General features: G+C 43.1%; 1 protein-coding gene across 1 annotated transcript in view; it reads right to left on the reverse strand.

Annotated features, from left to right (window-relative positions):
• TRAK2 (trafficking kinesin protein 2) overlaps window positions 1-22,596 on the reverse strand; it is an 845,826-nt gene that overhangs the window by 25,059 nt on the left and 798,171 nt on the right. The window contains exon 26 of the mRNA XM_086955254.1: window positions 6,767-6,870. Coding sequence (XP_086811380.1) covers window positions 6,767-6,870 — 104 coding nt within the window. The remainder of the gene's footprint in view (window positions 1-6,766; window positions 6,871-22,596) is intronic.

Consider the following 22,596-nt stretch of genomic DNA (forward strand, 5'->3'; position numbering starts at 1 on the left):
ACATGATCCGTTGACTAATACATAGGGCCTTGAATAAAATTCTTTCCCTTATTGGGAGCCAGTGAAGAGTAGTTCGGGCATTTTTGGATGAGGCTCTCCTAGGAAGCATCAGGACCAGGTGGGCGGTGGCGTTTTGGATGTATTGTAATCTTTGCACGCTCTTTTTACTGGTACCTATGCATAGTGCATTCCCATAGTCCAAGCGAGAGGTGACAAATGCGTGGAATAGGGTTTTCCTGGCAGCTACCGGGAGCACATCTAAGACCTTCTGAAGGGCCTTCATTATGTCAAAGCACTTTCCCGCCACCGTCCTGGTGTGGTGATCGAAGGAGAGAGTAGAAAACCTGCCACATCCCCAGGTTTTTAACTTCCTCCTTAGGGGTGGGGTGGTGCCCAAAGTTTGCGGCCACCAACTAGGTGACCATATTACAGGAGCGTTTCCCACAATAAGGACCTCTGACTTGCCGCCATTCAGCTTTAAACAGTTGTTAGCCATCCAGACTGAAAGCTCTTGAAGGCAAGCAGAGAAGTTAGTGGCAGCTTCTTCCTGGGATTGGGTCAAGGATACAACAAGCTGCGTGTCATCCGCATATGACACAACACTGATGCCGTATTTATCAATGATATTGGACAGAGGGGCCATATGCAGATTAAAAAGCGTAGTGCTAAGAAATCGATCCCTGGGGTACCCCCTGTCCTAATCTGATATTCTTGGAGTACTGCCCTTGGGATACTTGAAAGCTCCTGTCCTGTAGGAAGGAGCGTAGCCCTTTCACAGCCAGGTTGGTCAGTCCACTCTCCTTAAGGCGCTGAATGAGTATGGGATGGGCCACGGTGTTGAAAGCACCACTGAGGTCCAACTGAATCAGTGCCATCGTCTGTCCAGCATCGACCAAACGGCGGATGGTTTCAGTGGACAGAAGCAGCGCCGACTCTGTGGAGTATGAGGCTCAGAAACCCGATTACGTGGGGTGGAGTAGGCTGGCCTGATTCATGTGATCAGTTATCTGAGCATTGACCACCTTCTCCGCGATCTTGGCGAAGAAAGGTAGGAGAGATATTGGTTGAAGATTCTCCAATTGGCTGTCCCTAATCCCGGGTTTCTTTTTAATGGGGACAACCACTGCCTCCTTCCACCTTTTGGGGACAACTCCCGCCTCAAAAGAGAGTTTGATGAGGTGTCTAATGTAAGGACCCAGAATGTCCATACTCTCCTTCATATTTTTCGGTTTAATAGGATCTCTCGGGGAGTCTGACTTGATGTTAAAAGCTATGGATTTTAAATCATCCAGGGAGGGAAGGCTGAAACTGGAGAGACAAGAAGCTTCTTCCAGATTACATAATCCCTTCCAATCACCTTTCCCGTTAAGGGCCTCCTCCGGGAAAGTAGAGTAGATCTTCTCTACTTTATCCGAGAAGTAATCTGCTACCAAGTTGCAAGATTCAACAGAGACTATACTAGGTGCAGAGGTTCTGTCCAGGGACGAAAGCTCTTTAAATATGACAAATAGCTCTCTAGAGGAATTGTCGGCAAGTTCAATCTTCATATTGTAATATGCCGTTCACGTCTTCCTTATTAGAGAGTGATACATCTTAAGATTGGTTTTATAAGTGGCCCTTCTTTTTCAGAGAAGTCTTCCCTCCACCTACGTTTCAGACGCTTTCTGGATTCCATCCCCTTCAGCTCCTCATTGAACCAAGGCGCGGATCTGGATTGTCTCCTAGGAGCATTGGTGGCCCATGGCGCCACCTAGTCAAGTGCCTCACAAATGCGTTGATCTAGAGCACTGCTGTCCGTTCGACCTCACTCCCTCCAGGTTGCCCCCCTGCTGTAGAGCAAGATTGAACTTTGGTAGCCGAGCACTTGGACCACTGCCGCTGGGGTCTGCCAGTGTCTGATTTTAGCATACCTTGGGCTTTAGGTATAAGAATCCTGAAGGGGATGATATAGTGGTCAGTCCATGGTACTGGGATAGGATTGTTAACCCGCAGCTCTCCCCAATTGGCAAAGATAGGATCAAGTAAGTGCCCATGCTGATGTGTTGGGAGAGTAGGTTGAAATACTAATTGAAGTGCCTCCAGCTCGTGGCCGAGTTCTTGCGCCTCAGCATTATCCCTGTCGTCAAAGTGTAGGTTGAGATCACCCAACACCAGCACCTTGGCTCATTGTAGTGCTAGTTGCATGACGTCTTCCCTGAGACTGATGGCAAACTGTGAAGCCGGGCACGGTGGTCGGTATATCAAGAGGCCTTTAATGACATGGATGTTGTCCACTGTAAAAGTGAAGAGCCCTGCCTCACTGGCCTCTACTGCCACCCTCTCCAGGGAGCATTCCACCGCCAGTTTATGAATCATAGCTATCCCACCCGCTCTGCTTCTAGGGCGATCCAGTCTTAGGATCCCATAATTCGGGGGGAGGGCTACGAGGATATCTGGAGCAGAGTCCTCCTTCAGCCATGTTTCAGTTAATAGCATGATGTCTGGTTGGGTATCCATTAGAAAGTCGAGGAGCTCGTTTATGCTTGCTTAGGGACCTACAGTTAACCAATATCATGTGGAAATCATATTCCTTTCCAACTGTCCCCTGGTTAGTTGTTAACACATAGGGGCAGTGACTGCATTTTTTGCTCCCTGCAACCTATCTGTATACTATGCGCACATATGGCTAGATATGGAGGAGCGCATCATGTGGAGTTCCTCCGAGGTGTAGGTGTGAGTGCTCATAAAATGGGCAGGGGTTCTGGCCCCGGCCGGTCGCGGATGGGCGCAGACGGGCTTGACATTCTCGCACCGGCAGGTCGCCCGCTGCGCGCCACCGCTGCATGTCCTTCCTGGCATGTGCCCTAAGTAACCCCTTCCGCCTCCACACTAGACCGCTGACTGGGTCTGGAGCGGGGCGGCCGAAAGTCCTACTCCTTCCTCCCTGCCCTCCGTTCAATCAGCACAGGATATGCCGTGACGGACCGGGGTGGGAGGAGTTGCGAAAGCAATTGAGTGTTTTTAAATTTTAAAATCAAAGGCAGAGTGCAATTTTAAAAATAACATCCAGCGCTTACAAATGCCCTAAATCGAGTACCGCACTTCCAAGCAGCTCCTGATAGACTCTGCCATCGTCTGTCTAGCCGCTCTTCAAACCCTCTGTGACATTTATTAAAGCCACTTACCTTCACTTGATCAAGCTATTCCAATCTATTTGTAACCAACAATGGCACCTGTATCAAGCCAAATGACATCCATCGAAAACATCCTCTTTCATCTAAAAAACTACTAAAGTTTAGGTAGAAGCCAAACATTCACTTACATAATTGTCTATTCAAGACACTTCTCTTTCTTGGGCTGTCAATTTTCCGACGAGTGTGCCTGCAAACATCAAAAAGCCATCTCTTAATATCCCAATGTCATATTATCAAGCTGAATGTATTTGCCTCTACAAGAGCACTTACTTCAGCAATGGCGTTGCGTCACCTCCACTCGTAGTTTTATAGTTTGTTTGTAATTTTTTTAGAGGCAAGCATGCATTTGCAATAATAAACATGCCCGATTTACATTGACATCTGAAGGTCGCGGTCTACCTGTTGATATTCCGACAGTCATTTGATTAAGAGCTTACCTCCTTCTTTTAAATTGAATCTTTGATTAATCCGGAGCGCGTTATCTTTTTCGGCGTTCTCGGGATTTGTGCATGTACCTGGAGGGTGCGGCCGTACGTAGTTATGTTGTGGCGCCGTACTTTTGGTTCCTACGGAATCATAGGATATGTAGTGTTTATTTTTGGAGGAACGTAATCTATACTACTATTATAAAGAGAGAACTGTGCCCTTTGAGCCAGGTAAACTCGAAAAGTACACCACCAATCAAAACACGCAAGACATCTTTGAAAACCTCAGGGCAAGCAGAAAGACATAGGCTATTAAAATAATAAATATACGTCGTTTAAAAAAATTTGAAATAAAAATAAAGTAGTCCCTTGCAAGTAGCGCCGGCCGCGACGTCTGTGTGATGACATCATTTGCGTTTGCGCTCCCTGGCAACACTTCCGGAAATGGCGCCGAAGATCGCGACCTGCTGGGAGGACTGCCGCGGCCCTGCTTGCTGCTGGGCGAAGTGGCGGCCTGTGCGGGCGGGGCGCATGGAGAGTGGCGGCCTGTGCGGGCGGGGCGCCTGGAGAGTGGCGGCCTGTGCGGGCGGGGCGCCTGGAGAGTGGTGGTCTGTGCGGGCAGGGCGCCTGGAGCGGGACCGGTGGCTAAGGTAAGGATCAGGCTCTCCGGGACACTGGCGGGAGGGGGCCGGGACGGGATGGGGCCGGGACGGGAGGGGGCCGGGCCGGGGCTGGGCCGGGGCAGGGCGGGGCGGGTCCGGGGGCAGAAGTGCACGCAAGCCTCAAATGTTCCCCCAGCCCCTTTCTGCCCCAGGCAACGCTGGGGCGGGCTGCTAGTTATATTATATCACTGCCGTTATTCAGTCGATGTTCTTATTTCGATGAATCCCAAATTAACTGTGCATTTATTCTTCTCAACGTCTGAAAGTCTTATTTGAATCATTACATTTCAGTGACGGTAGCTCTCTGTCTTTTTTTCATTGAAACTTTATTGAAACGATAACCTTTCCTGGAAAGATTGAAAGAATGGTGAATGGCTGAAGAATTTTTTATTGAAACAGTTTTGATGTGCAACGTGTAAAGATTTAAAGATATGCAGAATTATTTAAATTTGAATTTTGATATGTGAAAATATTAAAATAAAGAAAAAGATTTATTTCAGACTGAAAAGATGTTCTATGGCATATATTGTTGGACTTTCAATATGGCTGCTCTTGAGTAAAAGAGTTGGAATCAGGTAGCAAGATTTTGTACATAGAGCAAAGCGCTTTGAAATTGATTTGCTTGTCCACTGAGAGCCAGTGAAGGTTGCAATACAAAGGAGTGTTTGGGGAGACTGAACAGGAGCCTAGCGGCAGAGTTCTGAACCACCTTATCACATCCTTATCTGCCTGCAAAGGACATGGTGCATAATCTAACCGTGAGAGCATCATAGCTTAGATTTTTTCCTTTGAGCGGAGATTGGAATTAGATCTTTTTTAGCCATTTCAAAGTGGCAAAACATGTGTAGGCTCCTTTAGCCACCTGTGGCTTCATGTACAGCATGGAATCAAGCCAGAAGCCAAGGGTTTTCACCTTATTGGTAGGTTTGAGAAGCACTCCCAGAATGGCCGGGCAGTATTGAAGCCCCCAGAGCTGGGGATTCGTGCCCAGTACATAACCTCGGTCTTGTCACCATTTAGTTTGAGAGTTGGTATTCATCCAGGTGGAGACGAGTCAAAAGCAAGAGATAAGATCTTGTTAACTGACTTTCCGTCCAGATGACCCAGAAAAGATGATCTGAGTTGATCCGCATATGAGACCAGAGTGAAACCGCAGATTCCCACTAGGTCTGCTAGAGGCCAGACGTAGATGTTAAAAAAGCATAGGGTTTGGCGCAGATCCCTGTTTAAGTCCAGAAGTGAGTGAGAGCTTGAGTGTGTTCGTGATTGACGAGACCTTTAGCATCAGGCTGTCTAGCTCTTCAATGGTCAAAGCTTTCCAGCATGCCTACTTCTTTCGTTACTAGGAAGCCCTTGTTGTTTGTCCTCTACCAACATATAGGGGCATGGGTTGCACTGAGATGTCAATCATAAAACTTGTTTGCTTCAGAGTTTGAGAAATTCTGTTGTATGGGAATAAAAGTTTAACACAGCTTTGAGAATCTGCAAAAGTTTAAGGTCCTTGTCTATATCATACTTAAACAGAAGGTCTGAGCCTTTGAAAGGGATGACAGAAGAGGTAACAAAGACCTCAGCACAGACGTAGCCATGAACTGGCAGCGAGCATCTACTCTCCCACCGGTGAGACACTTTGAGAGCCAGGTTCACGGTGACTGATAGGCAGGGGGAGGGAGCCCTGAAGTTCATTGTTGCCCCATTGCGAACAAGTGTGATGTTTCAGTCTTGGGGCTCTCTATATTGAGGGTGGTACTTATTCCAGAAAGCCGCAATATACTTCTAATAGGCGTGGAGGTGTCGTGGGATGTGCAGTGCAGTGCTGTGAGAGGAGTCAGTGATTTTTCACTAAGATTCAGCGAAGCAGTGGTGCCAGATGGAAAAGGCCCACTGTGTATAGCAAGTAAAGATGCAAGCAGAAGATGAAATGCTTGCGATGGTGCAGACCAGCACGCTACTGAAAAACTGCAAATGTTGCTGTAGGATTTACACCACATATTTTGGCTAGACACTGTGTGCAGTGATGGTGTATTACTTAGAATATTTAAAAGTCTTTGGCTGTACATGACATGCTAGGCATTAGGTTGCGGTCTTCGAGGGAGTCGTTTTGGAGATAGAGAACAGAGGGGTTATTGTGGAATTGTGTGCAATTGGGAGCATGTGGCTATAAACTTGATGGAAAAATCCTCAGGTAAGATTTGATTGAGGTGTGATTCAATGTGCAAGGTTTCTTTCCTGACCATGTCATATTATCTTGCATTGTCTAGAATTTTTGTTTCAAATGGATGGGGCTTTTACACAGGATCCAACTTTGCAGTTGTTTGGATTAATTCCACTCTGATCACCTCATAATCTTTGCCAAAAGTGGTAGGGCAGATTGGGGAGAGAGAGGTGGAATAGTGTGGGCACATGACTTGTGCAGTCGTTTCGTATATCCGCTTCAATGTGCCAGTGAGAGGTCTCCGCCCTTAAACTAGGCTTTGGCTATATTGTGCTGTTTACCCCTCCTTACCTCCATCTCCTCCGAATGCTTTTGTTGCGTGGTAGCTACTAACTTCTGCGCATTCAGCCACACGTCATTTTTCTCTTTCTCAACAGCCTTAAGTAGGGATATATCTACAATGAAAGAAAGTACCTTGAGTACCTGTCTTAGCTCGCTATTGTGCATCACCTAAAGCAGTCGGGCAACGCAAATAAACCTTTGTTAATCATCTAACAATCTTAAACTATTGTGCGACTCGCAGCCTCCAGTCTGGCGGCATATCTGCTAATTCTTTTAAGAAGTGTGTGCAGTTTAAAAAATGATATTAATCACTTTTTCAGAATCTTTACCTACAAATGTTAAATTCTACATAAGTTAATAGACTTAACACATATTCTGCAAAGTTCAGTACCTTTGGCCTGCCGCGGTCTATGCAGGTAACAGTGGTGAGGTGGTGGGGGTGCTTGATGGGGGATTTCGAGGGACGATGCCTGGAGAAAATTAAGTAAATAATACATTTTCCCTCTGCATCGTCCCTCGAAAGACCCCATTACCTGGCCCAACCGCTGTTACCTGCACGGACCGCGGCTGCCTTTGGCGCACCTTCTCACACCTACAAGTGGTGCTCGCTGACTTTAGGGCATATAAGAGATTCTTGCACAAGTGGTCACATCAAGGAAGGGAATCTCATAATGATTGCTGTATTGTGGGATGTTATTCGTATGGTGCCTGCTTTGATAAAATACTCTTTCTGGAGGAAAACTGTGCAGAATCACATTAGAACACTACTGCAACACACAGAATACTCTTCACAGAGAGGCTCCAACTTAAGATGAGGTGACATCTCTTGCAAAGCTGTTGTGGCACTCTCTCTGTACCATTGGCTGCGCAGCACAAACTAGCTTTAAAGGACCCGCAACTGGAATGAAGCCACAAAACTATATTTTCTTTAAAATGTTTTGTAGCTCTAAACATGGATAACTGATTACAGAATACAGTACTTCGAGGAACAAGTTTTGAGTCGAAAGGCAAGAATTCAAATTGAGGCCTTTGTTTTTTCAGAGGCACAAACGAATACCAAATTCTGTAAATAAATGTGAAAAGTTACCAGGTATGCAGTCTCCGCTTGTTTCATTATCTTTAACCATGAACATAATTCAATCCTGCCCACTACTCTCTACACTTTTTCTATTCAGGAAAATATATTAAACAGACTCCTCACACTTTCCTCTGTAGTCTCTTTCTGGTTAGATAAACCATTTTAGGTCGATGCCTATCAGACAATGTAGCTGGTTTGCAAAGACATATTGGGGACATTCTGTAAGTTTCCCTGGAAATGCATTCCGCCAATTGCTTACCACTGGCTTTGTGGTTTGTGACTCACATTTGTTTGCCTTCTATTTGCTGCTGGCTTTCTTTGTTTTAGGCTGTCCAGCATGTCTTTGTACCTCCTGTGGAGTATAGCCTGTTCACCAGGGCTCATTGTATTCTTCACAAGTGCTAGCTTTCTGTAAACAGGCCTTTACATTTTATTCTTATCTCGTCACATTTGCTGTGAATTCAAAGACAGAGGTCAAATGTCAGGATCTGTCTTCAGAGGGACCTTGGTTTTTACTTTTTTTCTTGGACTTTGAAGTGAGATGATTTTTGTGACAATCCTGGTGGGTAGCCATGTGAGAGGAAAGCAGCCATGTGAGAGGAAAGCTATATAGAATGCTGTTTTTTCTAGCACACAACAACATTTAAATGTCTGTAAATAAACCATACAAATATATCAGAATTAGGAAGGCACAGATGAAACACATTTCTTTGCAATCCTGAAGTGTGGAGGAAACAAATTTTCGAATTTCTTTTTAAATTTCTTTATTGGCATTTGAATATCACGGCAGTATATCAATGTTCAAGGCATATTAGCTCCCACAATAGCAAAAATCTCTTTCTCAACAGCCTTAAGTAGGGATATATCTACAATGAAAGAAAGTACCTTGAGTACCTGTCTTAGCTCGCTATTGTGCATCACCTAAAGCAGTCGGGCAACGCAATGATAAAATGAAAATATGAGGCATCCCCAAGAAACATTTGTACGGAGTACTATCGGTAAGATCCAGAAATTAATTTCAACTCCCGAGGGAGGGAGAGATAACATATTACATTACACACTGTGTACAGGTACCAACAGTTTGTGATTATTCGAGAATAGTCACCAATAAAGTGTATAGTCCAAAATGAACAAACTTAACCTAAACGACAAGGGCCATTCGTGGTGAACCAGAGGAGTAGGTTGTGTGGAGGTTAGGAGGGGAGAGATAGCTGGGCATCATGAACTGGCACTCTCCTGCCCGTCTGGCCACAGAGGTGTGGAAATAAGGGTGGAAAGGGGTCACGTCACATATGTCATGAATGTATAGGGTATAACAGAGTTCCGCTCCTGGACTCTCCAAAGACCATAAGGTGGCGATCAGGTCACGGAGAATATGGAGCTGGAGGCATTCCTGAGTCTAACAGTGATCCTGTGAAGGCATCCAACTTATCTTGCAGCTTAAGTACAGAGGTGTCCCTGAGAGTGGGAGACCCAGCCCCACCCGCATGCGTGTTTTCTTGTTATAACATCGGCCTTAGCCGATGCCCATTTGAGTACTACATGGAGCGAACAAGCTATCAAAGGTGGCTGCACAGCTTTCCATGACACAGCTATTTGACTTCTGAAGAGGCCGATGGCCAAATCGGCTAATTTAAGTAATCCTTAGGGCACTTCGTGGGTTTTGTGATAACTAAGAGGCAATGTAGGGGATCAGTGGGTAATCGTGCATCAATGATCTCTGAGATATGGGCCATGACTTGTCCCCATATGTGCAGTAATGGGGGGCATTTCCACACCATGTGGATAAAAGTTGCATCATGGTGAACACATCTAGGGCACACTGGAGTCACTCCCGGGAACATTCTGTGGAGACGGTGTGGGGTGAGGTGAGTGTGATGCAGGTAACTGAACTGGTTAAACTTCAAGCAAGCGTTACTGGAAACCAGTTTTACCAGTATTCGGTTGGACATGGCTCTAGTTAACGCTAATTTACTGAACTCTAGCTCAATGGAGGTATGCCCCTGAATCTCCTCGGACCACAACCCCATAATGATGATATTTTCCATTTCACATACTCGCACAAGCCCCAGACCATTCTCCTTCCCCAGATATTTACTATCAGATTCTGGTTATATATCACAGTTAAAAACACACCATACTGATTTTGTAGAACATAATCAGAATTCTACTACATGCAATATAGTCTGGGATGCCTGTAAGGCAAGTATTCGGGGTTTTACACAGGAATATGTGCTTAGACAAAATGCGTAGCGTTGTAAATTGGATGAATCTCTGATTTCTAATATTGCTGTTCAGGAAACACTTTTGGCGACAGCGCTACGACTGAATATGCCAACGGTAGCTGAAATAGGTCTTAAACTCGGTCAATTAAAGTCTGATACTAAGGCAAAATTCATCCAAAAAAGCAGTGCCAATATACACAAATTTAAGATCGCGCAATATGAGGGAGGGGACAAAATTGGTAAAATCCTGGCATACAAGGTTGCGGAGGACAGAGCTAGTACTCTGATTGCTAACATTCGGGGATCTGATAATAACCTAAATGACCAACCACACGATATATTAGAACAATTCGTGGACTTTTATAGATCCTTGTACACTCCAGAATTTAAACCTAGTGCAGCTGCAATACGGAGATACTTAGAAGAGAACCCAACAAACTTATGTAATCCCTTAGAATTAGACTTATTGTCCGAAGATATAACAGGGCTAGAACTCCGTCAAGCCATCACCGCTCTGCCTGCAGGGAAGTCTGCAGGGGAGGACACCATCCCTCTCGAGATATATAAAATTTGTTCAGAGGAGCTTGGATCCCTTCTACAGGTCATGCAAACTGTTGGGTTAACTGGAAAAGCTCCCAATTCATGGAACAGGGCTAAAATAATATTCTTTCTTAAAAAGGGAAAACCAAAGGAGGAGTGGGGGTCATACAGACCCATTTCATTGATTAATACAGACGCAAAAATATTTGCGAACATTTTAGCAACTAGGTTGGCTCCCCTTATGCCCAAAATTGTCAATCCGCAGCAACACGGGTTCGTGATTGGGAGAGATACTACCACCCACGTTAATATGGCCATAACGGCGTTTTGATATAGCTGAGACAGAGTCCACCCCACTCTGCATGATTCTGCTGGATGCCAAGAAGGCTTTTGACCGAGTGGGGTGGGACTACCTCTAGTACACTATGATGAACATGGGGTTCAGCGGGCACTTTCTAAAGGGGATACATGCGCTGTATGACAACCCTTCTGCCTGTATCAGTAACGGGGGGCTGACCTCTGCAGATTTTTTGATTTCCCGGGGCACCCGTCAAGGCTGCCCCTTATCACCCTTATTATTTGCCCTTTCGCTCGAGCCATTTTTACAAGCTCTTCAGGCACAATCTCGAATTGTGCCATTTAAGTCAAATGCACAGGTACTGAAAATTACGGCATATGCTGATGACATTGCCGTTTAATCCTCTGATGTCATCGAGGCACTGCAAGGGATTACTATAGAGGCTTGTAAGTTCGGGAAAGTATCTGGTTATAAATTAAACATAAACAAGACACAAATTATAGCTAATTATACACCAGTGGTAGCGGCCCCAGAGATTTGCAAAGTCGCTACATACCTAGGTGTTAAAATTTTGTCTAAAATACGGGAAATCAACAATATTAATTATAACAAATTGATTAAATCTAACACTCTAACATTGAAGAAATGGCATAGAGTACCCCTGAACCTAATTGGTAGAATCAACTTAATTAAAATGAAGGTGCTACCTAAATTCTTATATTTTTTTCGTTCCATCCCATTAGCATTAAATAATTCTTCTTTTAAGCAACTGGATGGAATATATAGTAGTTTTATTTGGGGGTACAAAAAAGCTAGAAGATCGCTGAAACTTCTTAAGAACAGTACGGATCAGGGTGGTCTCAACTTTCCCGATGTTAAGTTATATTTTTGGTCCTCATTTATTAGGCGTTTCCGGTCTTTGCTTAATAGTGAAGAAACACTTTTTTTTCATTTATTTATGCTAAAAGCTGACTCAAACATGTTTTTATTTCGAGTAATTGACCCTAACTACTTTAAAAGGGTGACATTTAAGACTGCCAGGGACATAGTTAGGATCTGGGCTAATATACTAGAATTTTGTAAGACCTCCATCTACCACCCGAAACTTCAGCTGTGGGGTAACCCATGTTTTCCGGGAATCTTCAACGATGGTATGGCCCTTAGATGGTCTACTCAGGGAATTAACGTTTTGGGAGACTTATATAGCGCACAAGGGTTCTTAGACTTTCATACACTTAAAATTCTATATGACTTGCCAGAAACAATGAGGTTTCAATATTTACAAATACATGATTTTTTGATACGGAAAAATCAAATCCATGAGATTTCAGACTGCGACATTTGGAATTGTTTATACACAACAAAAAATAAGTCAGTTATAAGTGAAGCCTACAGATACCTTTGTGCCTTCAAAACTGACGATTGCTTAAAATTAGCAGAGAAATGGAGCAGCAAAATTGGCTCAAATACACCAAATCAGATAACGTGCTCTTTATCTAATATAACAATTCAGTACGATCATCTAGTTTAAGGCTGCAACAGTTTAGAACAACTTATATGCTATATTACACACCGGAAAAGATCTCAAAGTGGTCCCTCAATAATACTTATGGCGACCGTACTAAATGTCCCAAATGCTCAGCTTATGTAATAGATCTGGAACATATGCTGCTCTCTTTCCCTACCCTGAGGGACTTTTGGGGGGAGTACACAACGTTTTGGAAATCAAAAAGATTTATTTACCTTCTCTTACCGCTCTAACAGTATCAGCTCTGGTGACGATCCTTTTATCTTGTGCAAAGCTAACAGTTGCTAGAGCCTGGATCTGCTCCAAACCACCTAACATCTGGGAATGGGGGTCTTTAGTAAATGAAATCTACTCCATGGAGCTAGCTCTCGCAAAACTTAGAGGAGCTCGCTCACTAAAAAAATGTGAAAAAATTTGGGGTAACTTTATTTGAAGTTTGTACATGCACTGTAACGCTGCCTACCTCCCCCTTTTTTTTCTTCTCTCTCTCTTTTTTCTTTTAGCCACCTGTCTGTAATATTTCAACTGTTTAGCCTTTTGTACGAACAAAATGAACTATGGCTTTATGTGTCCCAAGTGGGAATTGGAGAATTGAAAAATAAATTTGAAACAAGTTCTTGTTTCGGCAACAATCTATATATTTTTTCTTTTTATGTATATTGGTATGTTTTCCTCATCAGTTTGTTAATAAAAATGTATTTAAAAAAAATAAAAAAATAAAGGAAACCAGTTTTACCTGTTCAAGTGCCATCCTTCTTTGCTTAGGGTCAGCACAATGCCCAAACAGGCATCCCATCTGGGCTCGCCGAGCAGCGCAAGATCTGCATCCTCCGCTTGTAGCACTGCATAGAGTACTGTAACAGCTCTGTGACCCAATCTGTACCGCAGTATATATTGTAATCCATTATGAATTGTAGGGGCTTCCTGTCCAAAAGTCCAGATGTTCCGTATCTCTAGTACCAAGGCATTATACATTAGGAATTGGCAAGCTCCCAACATTGTACTGTCCTGCAGGTCCTGAAAGGAGCGTAGGTCTCTGTCAGTGTAGACGTCAACAAGACATGTCAGCCCCGCCAAGGTGCGGGGTCCTGGGCTTCCATCAAGGCTCGCAACCCAGGAATACTCCACAGTGACAACTGAGAGGCATATTGTGGTGGGCTCCGACGTGGGTGAATAAATCTATCCCGCATTGCTTCTCAATGCACGCCTGTCTGCTCATATTCCTGGAAGGCTCTCCTGGTGATAACATCCATTCCAATATTCCTAGGACATTCAGTTCGTAGCCAATTAATTTACCATCTCCCATAGTATCACCTGCTAACCACCGCATGGGCCATTGCAACTATGCCGCTGCAAGGTACCATTCTAGGCGAGGTACTACCAAGACCCTTCCAACATTAAGGGCCAGATGTAGGTAATCTCGATTTACCTACTCTTAAATACCGAATCATACCGATTCGGTATTTAAGAGTAGGTAAATGGGATGTAGGTAATTTCACTTTTGAAATTACCGAATGGGAATGATTCGGTAATTACCGAATCGGTATTTACTGATTCGGTAATTGGCATTGATTCCTATGGGCCTTACCGATTCGGTAAAATTACCGAATTTTCAAGGGGGACAGGGTGTCACTTTGACACCCTGTTGGTCCCCTCAATTGTGCATGGGTGCACATGTTGCTGACATACATGCCCTTAGGGCATGTATGTCTGCAACATGGCACGTTTTTTAAAGCAAAAAAAATGCTTTTTGAAGGGTTTTCTTTATTTACCACCAACTTCTAGTTGGTGGTAAATAACGAATTCTTAAACTCTTGTAGCACTGCTTACAGTGCTACCTACATGTTGAATTACAGAATCGGTAATTTTACCAATTCGGTATTTTACCGAATCGGAAAAATTACAAATTCGGTAAAATTACCGATTCTGTAATTTAACATGCCCCTACATCTCAATATCCAAATACCAGTCGGAAACGGCTGAAAATCTGTATTTTCGGCCGTTTCCGACCGTTATTTGGATACCTACATCTGGCCCTAAGTGTTGTAGTATATGAATAGACAATCGCTTGTGCACCCCTCCCCATACCAGATCAGACAGAAGGCACCGCAGGTCTCAGAAATAGGCCCCAATAGGAATCACAGGTCCTGCTGCAAAGAGGTAGAGGAGCTGTGGTAATAGTAACATTTTTGATATGGAGGCCCGGCCCATAATGGACAGGGGCGAGCACGTTCAACAACCCACAGCCCGCCCCAGAGCCGCCAAGATTCTACCATGATTTCCAACTAGGAGGTCTTTGTCATTGTGATATACGTTCACCCCCAGGTACCGGTTTGACACTGTCAAACTCCAAACTCTCACCTCCACACGGCTCATCAATCGCAGGGTAAAGATACACGACTTACTCCAATTTGCTCGAAGTCCCGTCATATGTCCAAACAGGTCTAATAAATTAAAGAGAGCTAGGAGGTCTTGTGTAGGTGTTGGTAAATATACCAGGACGTCGTCTGCATATAATGAGACTTTGTGTCAGGGAAGACCCACTGATATGCCCCAGTCTGGACCTCTTATTCGTAGCAGGGCAGCCAGGGGTTCCATAGCCAATGCAAAAATTACGGGCAAAAGTGAACTCCCCTGCCATGTTCCCCAAACTATAGAAACTGCCACGAGATTTGGCGTCCCACCCACACCCTGGCCCGCGGCCCGCGGTGCTGCGTAGAGCAGCCGAATCCATCCCAAGAACTCAGGACCCATCCACAGGGCATCCAGGACTAGCAGAAGGTATGACCACCCTAAGGTGTCAAAAGTTTTTTCGAAGTCAAGGGAGACCACTACTGGGAGCCCTGCGGACCCCTCGACGGCCCCCATAATGTGACACAGCCTATATATATTGCTAGAGGGAGCCCTATGGGGTATGAACCTACATTGGTCGGTATGCACTTCGGACTGGAGTAGTGGAAGTAATTGATTCGCTAACACTTTACTTAATATCTTGTAATCAACGTTCAGCATTGATAAGGCACCCTATCAGTCTTGGGTTGCACACAATGAGGGCTTCCCTTAGAGAATCGGGAAATCTGCCCGGCTGATGTACTTTGTAATACACCTCAAGCAGCTGGGGTGCCAGGGCGGCCCTGAGCATGACATAGTATTCTACTGGAAATCCGTCTCTACCTGGGACTTTATTACGAGCCATCTGATGTATAGCTGCATGTATCTCCTCTATTTGCAGAGGGTGCTCGAGTTCTTGGAACTGCAGGGGAGTACAGCAAGAGAGGACAGTCCCAGCAATATAAGCCTGGAGGCAATCAAGAGGAGGATACGGAAAAATATATTTTAATTTAATCAAAATAAATCAATACACTTGGTGGTGTCATTTCCACACATTGTTGTTTGTACGCTGTAAAGATTTAGCAATAAAACTGTATGTCTGTGCAAATGTAATAGTCATTTCAATTGAAAATATGTTGTTTGAAATTGCAAGGCACTGGCATTCCCGGTCGTCAATCGCTGTGCCATTCTACACAGAGACCCCACTTATGTAAATCAGCCTTGGTTCTGCACCAATAGGAACAGTCCAGCCTTGAATGACAGGCCAGCTCCCCTTTAAATGGGAGCACAAGCAACACCAGACCAGACCAGTTTCGAACTGATTGGGTCTTAACAGATAGGTATACCTTAAGTCCTATGGAATGGTGAGCAGAGGAACCAAGTCCAGACATATCTGTCACACTTAGGACACTACTGCAAAAAGCAACAAGGTGATAGAAGGATTGCTTACATTCCTCTCAGCCACTGGCAAATGATTCTTCTGCATTCCAAGACTGGACTATGGCTGAATTGCAAATAGCTGCATCTAACCTGAGGTGGCATGTAGGCAACAAAAAGAACCCAATGCATTGAGATGCATTCCTATTACCAGTGGCTGAGATTAATTCAAATATTCCATCCATCACTTTTTGTATTTATCAATGCGATGCTTTATGTGCGATAGATATGCCTAGACATGAGTCCTGTGCTCGCTGTGCCTCTGGAACCACGCTGCCCCTACCTGAAGATATTTTAAATCAAAAAAGGGAACCCGCAAGGTAGGTAAGGACCTTGGGCATCACATGCAGCATATCACCGGGCCTCCTGTGTTATTTTCATCCTAGCTATCCCGAGCTAGAGTTCTTGACAATTATCCTTGAACTCCTAATTAACTGCAAAATTTGAACACCAAGGCCCGCTCATTGTAGCACACCAGTAGCTCCTTGCGAGCTCCCACGCTTGCCCGGTTGGAACCATACCTTTCCAGGTCTCCCAATTCCGTAATCTCCAAGACTGAGGCAGTGTATTGTTTCTGGCTTGTATATTACCCGTCCTGATGATGATCCTAGCATTCTTTAAAAGGGATCGAAACGTCGTCAACTTGGTTAAACAGTCTGCACTTTAATCTAATGTGTTACAACAAGTGCAGTAATTGTTGATTTGAAAGCTTGCCCGTATAATTCATATTGGCCATAAGCCAACTTTTGCTTTGCCTGAAATTTTTTTGTCCATATGTAATTGTTTTGTGTTTTTGTAGGACGCAGGACTGTGTCCCACTCTATTACTGTGCTCTTAATTGCTCTGAATTTTTGTGATTCATTAAATTTATTGTCTGGCTGGACATCTGGAATATAGCGCTGATTCTAGTCTATATTAATCGCAACCTTATTGTGTTCTTTAAAGACCTTTGTGTTTGTAACGCACCTACCTGAAGAGGCCCAATAAAGCAACAACTGGCCTTAGGGTGTTTGTGTTCTGGCTCAGAGAGGACGTAGCTTGGCAGTTCAGGCTCGACAGCTCATAATGGAGCAAGACTAAGGTTGATTTGCATATGGCTGGGTCTAACCAGAGGTGGTACTGTGAGCAAAAAACAATAGACTTGGATGCAGCCCTGAGTAATTATCAGTGGCAAGATTAATTCAAGTATTCTGTCACTTTTTTGTATTCCTCAGAGCAATGCCCTTTGTGAAACGAGTATGCCTAGAAATGGGTCCTACGCTCACTGTGCCACTGGCAACAAGCTGTGCCTCACCGAAGAGCCCAATTAGGCTGAAAGCTGTCTAGGGTTGCTTGTGTTCTGATGGCAGTTTGGGCTGGACTGTTCATATTGGAGCATGACCAAGGCTGATTGCAATGTGGTTGTCTTTATTTAGATTCGATGCAGACTGTCATGTTTCCGACAGTGGTGCCCCTGCTGGCTCTGCTGGTGCAAACCCTACATCGATGGCCCGATGGAGGTGGGGCCATCGGTGTAAGTTTATCAGACCACCCGTCCTATTGAGTGTGAATGGTCTGATGCATTTTTTCTGTTTGGAACTGCCAGGGAAAGTGGTGCGGTCCTAACCAGAAATAAAACAAAAATGACCCCCAAATCCTGGGAGAAAACTCCCATTGTGTAAGGGTCATTAGTATTTTGTTTTTCAAAAACAAACTCCAGCTTTGGGGGTTGGCTTTTGAAAAACAAAAAAGTTTTCTCAGCAGATGCATGAATCATGGCAGGCCGCACAACAAACTTTCAGTGCCGTCAGAGGAGCCGCTATGACGGCGGTCTTCTTACGGCATTGAGATCTCCGTATGACTGGTGGAGCTCTCTAAATATGGTGCACGGAGATCCAGCCATGGGGACGAAGGAAATTACTTTTGCCTCCCTGATGAAGGGTGGGCCATCTGCCAAACTCTAAATCAGGCCCCACGTTCTTGGTTGCAAAGGTGGTTTCAGGGAACCATGCACTCAGATTCCCAAATGTTGTAGTCTAACTTAATTACTTGTTTAGTTCCAGGGTCTACACTGGTACTTCCCTTTTCCAGACCCCAGAACTCAATATTATTCACACCAGCAAGAGCTTTTGTTCTTGTTCTAAAACTCAGGTTCTCAATCACAGTACCTCATGCATATAAGGACAGTATTTGAGGTCTGGAGGTGAAGCATTAGTTTATCTGACTTACTCAGATGAGATTTTAGGTAATTTTCAATAGTTTTGAAATTACGTGAGATTAAGTAAGCAATAGATTTTGATCTTGCATTATTTTTATGTCCTAACATATTTTTGTTCTCTCTTTGATTGTTTTGATCTTATAGCAATTTAAGGGTGGTCTTGGTGTCTTTTTTATAAATACTTTGTTAGGTATTTGTTGTGAAACCTCCAAGGCCCTGGCTAAGAGACTGAAACGTTTGTAAAAGTTGCAAAACGTGTGTTGGTCCCTTGTTTTCTTTGATGAATAAATATTTCATTAATCTTCATCTTCATGAACACAACTAGTTCGGTTTTTATTTCAATACTGCTTTAAATTATCCATAATAAGAGAAACATCCTTAAGAAGCTATATTTTTATTGACTAATATTTTACCTCAATATCTCAAGCACTGTCCTTCTATGTTTTTGGTTTGATACAGCTTGGGGGTAGGCAGTATAATTATCTTTGAGGTTTTTTAAGTCAGACAAAAAGAGCTTTCAGGTTATTTGATTTTAAGTATGCATACGTAAGCTCATGTTCTGTACTAACGAACACAAGTCCACATGCAGGCTAAGAAATCTTAGGATGTCACAAGTGAAATTCTTGAAATCAAGATTCAGAAAAGCCTATGCAAGTCCAGGTTCTATATCTGAGACTTAAATTGTAATCTCGTAAATGATAAACCAAATCTTAGGTTGGTAAACACCACATCTAAATTGCATGAAATATGTCATGTGAAGTTACATGTTATTTGTATAGCAGAGCATTCACAAAATGACATGGTTCTACTGTCAGAAAGCATACTAAGCGAGCACAACCCTCACTATGGGGTTAATAAAGGTTTTCCACTAAAGAAAAGTTAAAAAAAATAGAAACCCAACAGCCTTTTTATAGAGTCAATTTTACCAACTTTTTAATTAATACTTACATTGAAAAGCAATGGCATTAAACCAAATACAACATACAGGGCCAGATGTAGGTAATCTCAATTTACCTATTCTTAAATACCGAATCATACCGATTCGGCATTTAAGAATAGGTAAATGGGATGTAGGTAATTTTTCGTTAAAAATTACTGAATCGGTAAGTTTCGGTAATTACTGAATTGGTATTTACCGATTCGGTAATTGCCATTCATTCCTATGAGCCAAAAGGCCCGTAGGAATGAATGGCAATCATTGAATCGGCTACTTCGAAGGTACAGGTGAGTTACCAGTAGCTCCCAGGCTACCTGTTGGAGACCCCTAGGCTAAACACTTCGGTCTCTGTCCAAGATTGAGCTATATTTCTTTTTCAATATTTTAAGTCTCAAGCTGACACCGATTTTCGAGTATCTATTAATTTCATATCATCTGAAATATTTATTAGTGCCATTTGTGGAAAAAGAACCATGTTCCATTTCATAATCATGAAGAGTATACCTGCTATCTTCCCCTAGTAATTTGCCCACACCCGACATTCTAGACAGAAGACAGAAAGATAACCCCCCCTTTCCTCACTGCATCTTAGACAAAAAGGTGATGCTTCTTTCCCCATATGCCAGAGTTTCTCCATAGTATAGTAAATATGGTGTAAGTTAGCATATATTGTGCTGGAATTGCATTTTGCTACTCTTTGTTCTCAATTGCACCAATATCTGTTTTGCGGTCTTTTCTAAACTGAGGGAATGTATCTGGGGTGTCGGGGACTAGAGTTGTTTAGATTTGTGATATGTTCCTGTCTTGAAGAGGGGACACAGTGATTTTTGCCTCTAGAGGATTTAATTTGAGACGTGCCTCAAGAGGATTCAGATATGGTGTCAGAGCAAGTCCTGTAGGGAGGCAAATATTTTTCTAATTATATTTGTGACCACATTTCCTAATGTTGGTATTCTGAGTGTGTCCCAGCCCGAGACTTCGGGCTAACACATACTAACCTACACTGTCATAGAGATAGGAGTCTAAAAACTGCTAATGAGGAGCCTGTGATCACCTGTCAGAATCAAGCTGGATTTATTCCAGTTAACCTTGAGGCCTGAAAACCTTCCAAATGCATTAGGTACTTGCTTCTAATGTGGTCCAGATTTCTCTGGTTAATTTAAGGTATAAAAGAAGGTTGTTCATATATAGAAAATATACTGTATGCTCTATATTGTATATAGAGATACCTTGTAATCAACCCCATACCCCTGGTAAATCTCACTATCTCGTGATCCGATCAGAGGAGTGCGGCCAATAATTAAGCAACACACATAGACTGTAATGGAGATAAGGGGAGACCGTGTTGGATGCCAAGTGCAATTGGGATAGGCTGTGATAGGACACCATTTATCAGCACATGAGGTTGTGGATCTGTGTGGAGGAAGCAAGTGTATGCCAAAAATGTTGATCTCTGGTTTGAATGATTAAGTAATGCAAATAAATATTCCATTCTAATGAATCAAAAGCCTTCTCAACATCAATTGGTAAAACTGCTAAAGAAGCTTTTTTCTATTTACCAGCACAAATGCATTAATCAGATGGCGTATGTTATGTCTGACTTCCATGTGGCATAAAGCCACATATGTCCATGTGGATCATCAGCTATCTGTTTAATGTCAATCAATTAGCAAGCACCTTAGCTAGTATCACCCCTCAATAATAAGGTCAAACTATGTAGTGATAAAAGTCACATCTATCTGCTGTTTTATCATATATTAGGTATGATTGTGAATACTGCTTCCTTAATGTCCTTTGGTAGGAATCTTGCCTCTTTTACACCTGTAAACACCCATAAGTATGGGTTTGTTTGCTTCATAAATATCTTTATGAATGCCACCTGGACTAGGGTTTGTTCCTGATTCTAACTGGCCGTTGAAATTCTGTTTGAGGTTATTTATTAGTTCACAGTGTCATGATCTGCCTCCTATTTTAGGTCAATTGGTAGTTTTGTTCTGAAATTGTCTAGACATGACATTTCTATCTTGGAGGCGGAGGTGCATGAATTCTTATAGAATTGAACAAATTCCTCTGTGATTGTCTCCAAACAAGTTGAGTTCTTTTAACAGTTAGAATGTTCAAAGCTGCTCTAAGCTTTTCTTCTCTTTTTGATCAGTCAATAAATCAATAAATCTGCATTGTCCCCATGTTCGTATAGTCTATCCTGGGATACGAGTCCAGCTTTTGAGCTTCATTGAGAGTCAATCAGCGATAGAGTCGTTTTGCCACATCAAGTTCATATCATATGTTTTGTGGCATTATTCCTATATTGACTTTCTAGGGGTGGAATTCAGCCTTCCATGTTCTTAAGTTCTTCAGCTGTCTCCCTCTTAAGTATGGCTATATATCCAATCACCCTGCCCCTTGTACTAGTTTGAATGGCTCCCATGATACAACTGGCGACTTCACTGGGCACTTATTAAGGTGGAAAAATTGTTTGGTTTCATCTCGTAGTATCACTTTAAGCCTAGAATATTTTAACCAAAGTGAGTTTAAAGTTCATACGACACCAGGCCATTTACTAGCCCCTCCACATTCGTACCTATTGGGGCACGGATTATGACCTCTAGTGTGTATACATGTCTTTATCACTCTGTCTGCTTCCACCAACGATCTTTTGACAGTACAATATTTCAAATCCTTTGGCTGAAACTGTTGTAATCTTCACTTGCACCTTCTGTCTATACATTCATATTTATTGGTATACACTTGGTATGTCCCTTCCTCTTACCCCCTCCTTTTCCTCTGCCCTTGGTTTGCCCCTACCTTAGAAGGTTGGTGAGAAGCTCACCTTAGAATGTTAGCAGTACTGAGCCCTGGTGCCTGAGGATCAGAGTGAATAAACTGCTTTCCTTCACCTCAAGTTGTCAGCAGTTTTCTTAACAAATTGGTGACGTTGCTGCACTGGGGGCAGCTTCTGATCCTCCCCCTGCTTCTTCTGCACCAGTTGGAACTCTGTAGCACTTCATCACCCTCCACCAGATGTCATGGGAGTGGGTATAGAGACAAAATATCGACTCCAAAATATCGACTGGACATAATATCGAGTTTTAAATATAGACTGGACAAAATATCGACTGGACATAATATCGACTACAAAAATATCGTTTTTCAGGTAAGTGAAGTAATATCGACTGTATAAAATATAGATAGCAAAAATATCGATATAATATTTTATAGTGTATTTTTATGTAATAATATGTGTGAATAGTGTGTATTAATGTTATTA

This window comes from Lissotriton vulgaris, chromosome 2_1, assembly GCF_964263255.1.
Source record: "Lissotriton vulgaris chromosome 2_1, aLisVul1.2, whole genome shotgun sequence".
Classification (NCBI taxonomy): Eukaryota; Metazoa; Chordata; class Amphibia; order Caudata; family Salamandridae; genus Lissotriton; species Lissotriton vulgaris.